General features: G+C 49.4%; 1 protein-coding gene across 1 annotated transcript; it reads right to left on the minus strand.

Annotated features, from left to right (window-relative positions):
• Positions 1-452: 452 nt before the first annotated feature.
• Positions 453-2,048, minus strand: TMSB4X (thymosin beta 4 X-linked). Its single transcript, XM_035337078.1, has 3 exons — positions 1,928-2,048; positions 1,197-1,310; positions 453-914 (listed from the first exon to the last, which is right to left on the minus strand). The coding sequence occupies exons 2-3, from the start codon at positions 1,294-1,296 to the stop codon at positions 880-882; spliced, it is 135 nt and encodes a 44-aa protein (XP_035192969.1). The 5' UTR covers positions 1,297-1,310; positions 1,928-2,048; the 3' UTR covers positions 453-879.
• Positions 2,049-6,036: the final 3,988 nt, after the last annotated feature.

Here is a 6,036-nt window from a genome sequence, read left to right on the forward strand (position 1 = left end):
AGGTACTTCTTCCTTTAAATACTGTATCATCAGAACAAGCCTTAATTATTAATTAAACAAACTACGGATTTATACAACTAGCGTTGAATCTGCAGCAAAACAGAAAGCTTCTTACTAAGAGAGCTATGCTATGGGTGGGGCAAAGCAAGAAAAATAGCCAAATTTTTGCCTTTATCAATCTCTACATTAATTATTAAAGAAGAAATATTTAAAGTGATATACTCACATGACAACAAATTTTAAGACACGTAATTTTTTACTGAAATTTTCTAAAGGCTAGCTTCAAGGCACACAAATTTATCTACTGGTGAGAGCGTGTATCAAAAAATTGAGAATGGTGATTGAGGTTTGAATCCTCTCCAAAGGCTTTCTAGCATCCCGCGTCTCAGTACCGGCTTTTATGCTTCATATCCTTTGGTACGGTTCTCCAAACAGAGGACATAAATACCATCCAGGTTTTAAAACATTTTATTTGCATATTAAAAAAATTGTGCATTCCAATAATTAAAATCATTTGAACAAAAAAAAAAAAAATGGCACTCGATTAACTGCATTTTACAGCTCGCAGGACCTTGGTACAGCTTTGCATTTATTCGTGTGTTACTCTAGTTTACTGTAGTCCCACCCAAGTTCTTCTTTCATCAACATGCAAGCTCTTTCATGCCACCAGGACCAAAGCCAGACAGGCAGAGGGAAAGGCAGCGCCTTCATTCAGTGTCAGTAGTTCTCTCTATTCTTTTGATGTGAAAGGGGCAGTACAGTCATTTTAAACTTTATCCAACCTCTTTGCATCTTACAAAGTTAAACAGCTAAAAGAAGTAAAATAAGAAGGCAATGCTTGTGGAATGTACAGTGCATAATTTGGAAGGGCAGATTTCATTACGATTCACCCGCTTGCTTCTCCTGTTCAATTGCTAAAAAGGGGGAAAAGAAAAACAGAAAAGGAGCAATAAAGATCGTGAACCTAAAAAATGCACCCGTCGGACAGTTTCTATGGCTCGCGAAGGGAGATTTATCAAAATGGAAACCCAAATGGATCCCCACGAAGCGCTACTCGGTGCAGGGGGGTTCGGGCTGGGCAGAGCCGCGCATCTCCCCCCGCCCCGCCCGGCCCCGCGCCCGCCGCCCCTCTTTGTCTCCTCCCCGCCTCCCCCCCCCCCAATCCCCCCCGTCTCCCGCCGCCCCCCCCCACTCACTTTCTTTTGAAGGCAGGGGGTTTTTCTCTTGCGTCTCTGTCTTCTTCAATTTGGACTTGTCAAATTTCTCGATCTCGGCCATGTCTGGTTTGTCGGACATGTTGGCAGGTGACTCTGCGCGCACAAGGAAAGAGCCCGTTACCCCCGGACGGGGCTCCCGGACCCGCCCGGACCCCCCCAGGGCCCCCCCGACCCCAAAGGGGCCGCGCCCCGAAGGCGGCCAGCGGCATCCAACGGGGGGGCACAGCCGCTGGAGCTGAAAACTCCACGCACGCCGAAATTCAGGCGCTTAATCCCTGGCGTGTAATAAATAAAAATAAATAGGAATAAGAAAAAAAAATCAGTCCAGCATCCAAGCCGCTTGCAGCTCGCCGCCAGCCCCGGCCGGTGGCAGCTCCCAGGATCTGCAGGCTGGGGAGCACAATAGAAGGGCAGAGCCCGGTGCCCGCCGGGTTTTTAACTCGATAAGGAAATAATTTTTTTTTTAAAAATAATAATAATTTAAAACTAAGGCTGCCGGGCTGCAAGGAAAGCGTCTGGCGGGTCGCACGCCACCGCCCTGCAGCGGCTCGCCTGCGAGACAATAGCCCCCCAGACAATAGCCCCTCCCGGACAACAGCCCCCGCGCCCTGCCCTGCCCTGCCCTGCCCGCGGATTCCCCCCTCCGGGGGGGGGCACCGTCCAGGGCCCCTGGGTGGCCTTGCCGGGGCCGGGGGGGCGGCGGGACCCACCGGTGTCGCCGCGCGGTGATGCTCAGCCCCGCCGCTCGCTGCCGCCGCCGCTCCGCACGCCAGTATAAAGAGCGCTCGCTGGCGGGGCGGTTTTATCCCCGCGCCTATGCAAATGACGGTGATGTCATCCGCTAACCATTTTGCCGCTTTCCGCCTTTTTCTCTCTCTCTCTCTCTCTCTCTCTCTCTTCTTTTTTTTTCTTCTTCACCCCCCCCCCCCGCCTTTGCTTCCTTCCCCTCCCTCCCCCAGCGCCCAGTCCTCCCTCCCCCAGCACACACATACATACACACACACACACACACACACACACACACACACACACGCACACGCACACACACGCACACACAGACAGATAGACAGACAGACAGACACACGCCCCCCGGCCCCCGAGGGGGCGCCCCCGGGAGGGGCGGGGGAGGCGCTGCCCGCGGCTCCCCGGTCCCCGACCTGCCCCGGGACCGGGACCGGGACCGGGGCTAGGGCAGGACCAGGAACGGGGCAGGGACCGGGAATGAGGCTGGGACCGGGGCCGGGGCCGGGTAGGAGCTTTGGGGAGCTTTTCTCTCAGCCCCCGGGGTGCCCCTCTCCCGCGCGTTGGGCAATATCTGACTGCTGGTGGTATTACTCGTATTTCCTCATTTCGGAGGCGAACGCGGACCTCTCGGTCCTTTACGAGCTCCGGGAGCCTCCTCTCCCTCCCCCAGCCTCTGGCTGCAGGGAGAGAAAAACCACATCGCTGTCCTTGCAAGCATGCCGCAAAGGGCAGCAAGGGAGCGCGGCCGAGCCGTGCCGTGCCGTGCCGGTCCAGCAGACAATAGCCGGTCCAGGTGCCGCCCCACCAGGCATCTCCTACCGAGCCCCGCGGGTCGCAGCCGGGAGGCATCGCCCCGGCCAGCCCGGCCGCCCCCCCTCGCCGCAGCACCAAATGTCCCCAGCGTGCCGCAAGGGGACCCGAGCCGGCGAGCTGCGAGCCGCCAGCCGCCCTAAAAGCTGTATAAGGCGGCTTGCTGGGGGCGCACGGGTGGCTGTGGTTTGTGCGTTTGCAGTGCTGGGTAATATACTGAATTATCCGCGGGGGGTGAGTGGCAGGGTGGCAACAAGTTGGGGATATCCTCGCGTCTTTGTCTGGCAGCGGCTCGGCGAGGGGAGGTGCGAGGTGGGGCAGGCTCGCGGGAGCCCGTGGGAATGAATTGCTGCTGCTCTGGGGACATCTGCGTGGCACCCGTGTGGCCCCTCACTCCCTGTGCCGTGCCCTCCAGCACTGCATCTGATGCGAGCGTGGCTGGTGGCGAAGCAGAAGCCATGGCTCACGGACCATATTAATGTATGCCGGGAGAGCTGTAAATGCGTTGCAGACAACTCCTCAGGGATGCTGCTGCTTCCTCTGTTTCAGGGCTGTTCTCTCCCCCTTGGCCAGCCATTTTTCCTAACGTTTCCAGATGTATGGTCATGGGGGTAAAATCCTGTCCCCATGGCAATTCCAATAATACTTCACTGTAGTGAACAAAGATTTCCAGTTCACCTTGAGTCCTCCTACAGCTGAGCTCCTTCACTTTTGGTGGTGCAGTGTATAAAGTCTGTTTTATTCCCCCAGTACATGAGTGCCTCCAAAACTGGATGAACAGAGTCTATTGCTGAGAGAGATGGTAACTCCTATGAGCCTTGAATGGTGCAAGACCGATAGCCAAAGGAATTGCTGAGGAAAGAAATAGCAAGGAACATATCATATAGTTTGAGAATATTTACAGATTTTCGTAATAACAGCATTAAAAACATGGCAGAGGGATCTTCTGCGTTGGAAACAGGCTACATTTGCTAGCTAGCTTTTGAGCAAGTTCCTCAAAGTGAGTTTATGGCCTTTTGCTTCGACACATTTGAGCATTGAACCATGGGACTGTGAAATTATCAGTATCACCAATAATGTTACAGCTTCAGACTTTTTGGTTTTGCTGAAGATTTTTTGGCCTCTTAAGTGATGGTAAGTCAATATAAACATTATTTGGAGTTTTTCTGCTCTGTGGCTACTGCAATCACTCATGACATGTCTGAGCACATTGGTATTGCACTGACCCAAGTGCAGTAAATGCTCTCCTGAAGTTGCAGAATGGTGGGTGTCCATGGGACTGGAGTCTGATTTTCCAGAAGTAGCCTGTCCAGTGGTAGCACTACTCATGTTGGGACAGAGCCATAGCTCTCTTAAATGAGTGTAATCCACACACTTAAATGGAGTGTTGCTGATTTGTGTGAACCAGGCCTCTCTGTTGAGTTTAGGTTCTATTGCAGTCCTGTGAGACAGAGACAAATAAAAGGTTTACACTTCTGCTGCTTCTCTGCCTTCCTGTATTTCACTTTCTGTGGATTATCACTGAGATAGGCACAGCATCTTGGAAATGCCATGTGTACCTTGCTACATGTAGGAGGTCTGTATTGTTCCACTGGAGCAGAATGAAGGCATTGCATTTCCCTGGCTGGACATAGGCTAATTTCTGTAAAAGTAAATGCTCACTCATTTAGTGTTAGTGGTATAATTACAGAATTATTAGCATATTTTTGTATATGGTTCTTTATGCCTGCTTCTTTTTGTTGCTGTATGAAGAATGTGAGGAAGGTCCATGGTCATGCGAGACTGCCCCATGCCAAATGGCACCTGGGGATAACAAACTCGACGGCGCACTTGGATGTGGCAAAGCCAACATCCTTAGCACATTTCCTAGGCCACATTATGTAAAGGATACCTAGCTTGGGAGTTCTTATTTTGGATATTGATGAGCTTCTACATTTGTTACTTTTTTGTGTGTCACCAGTTTCTTATTGTGACTATGTAAAAAAATTACTGTCACCAAATATTTGGTGGCCTTCTAGGCATGTGCTCTCTTAGCCATCTGCATGTTAAAGGAGAGCGCTTTTCAGCAGATTGCTGATCTCATTTTCAAGAAGGAATTTGGCCTGTTGCTAACAGTTTTCAGCTGAAAATGTTGAGGGGCTGTACTATGTCAAGGCAGCAAGTTCTTTCTTGCATTAGAGGAAAGTCATGGAGTGGGAAACAGCACGTGGTAAACCATAGTTCTTATGTCTCATTTGTATGGCTGTGTTTGAAGCCTTGTAAAAAAATCAACACTCCTTTTCCAGGTAAGTATAAACTATTCCCATTTGTCAGACTGTGAGAATGAGATAATAAAAGACTTGCTTGAGGGCATGCAACAGAGGGGCTTAAACATATATTAACTGATGTCAGTAAAAGTGTTTGTATCTATAATTGACTTCAGCTTTTGCTTGAGATATGACTGAAGAATGTTTTGAAACACGATCAGGAGCACAAATCTAACCTTGTGCTAGTTCTTCCATACAGTCTCTGCATTTGTAAAAAAAAAAAAAAAAAAGTAATTGAGGGGACACAAAATGCCTATGAGATAAAGCACCCAAATTTAATTCCCATATCAGCTTATTATTCATAATGGGAACCCTGGCACATCAGATGACTCTTAAGATAAAAATAAACTATATGCAAATTTCTCTATCATATGGAAAATAAATCAGAGGAAGAGAAGCCAAGTGATTGTTTTCCAGGCCTCAGTTTCACATGTGAAATCTTATTTTCACAGGCTTGACTCTCTGAGAGAGAATGCTTTCTCTCACTCCATATACCGTTAGAGGAAACTCGAGCTGGCAGAAATCCCAAGAGTGCAAGTGAGGAAGAGACAATCACTTTTTGTAGTTTCTGGCTTCACTACCTCACTGCCAGCAGCAGAAGTGGGTTTATGGTAACATCAAGGTTTGGGTGTTCAGTTGGTCCAATGTCAGAGCACAACATTTGTTTTGTGTCACTTTCCACCAAATGCTATTGACAAAAAAAAAAAAAAATCAATTCATGGAGCAGAACATGTAAAGGGAGAGCCTTCCCATCCCCCCAAAGCTTTCAGAAGAGGAATTGCAAAATGTCTGTTCTAGCAGAACAGATACTGGCACTTCTTGGCTTTACAAATTGTGGCATTTCCTTTTTCTACTGTGCTTGACAAAGGGAATTTTGCAACAGGTCAGGACTTTAAGCAAGTGGTGCTTGTGGGAGAGGAGAAGCCAGCCTGGGAAGCTCAGATTGCTGCACAGGAAGC

This window comes from Oxyura jamaicensis, chromosome 1, assembly GCF_011077185.1.
Source record: "Oxyura jamaicensis isolate SHBP4307 breed ruddy duck chromosome 1, BPBGC_Ojam_1.0, whole genome shotgun sequence".
Classification (NCBI taxonomy): domain Eukaryota; kingdom Metazoa; phylum Chordata; class Aves; order Anseriformes; family Anatidae; genus Oxyura; species Oxyura jamaicensis.

Bases quoted from the DNA above. Each gene is read 5' to 3' on its own strand.
- TMSB4X (XM_035337078.1), bottom strand. From the start codon at position 1,296: ATGTCCGACAAACCAGACATGGCCGAGATCGAGAAATTTGACAAGTCC. The intron at 915-1,196 runs GTGAGTGGGGGG...CCCCCTTTTTAG, and splicing joins CCCCCTGCCTTCAAAAGAAA to CAATTGAACAGGAGAAGCAA.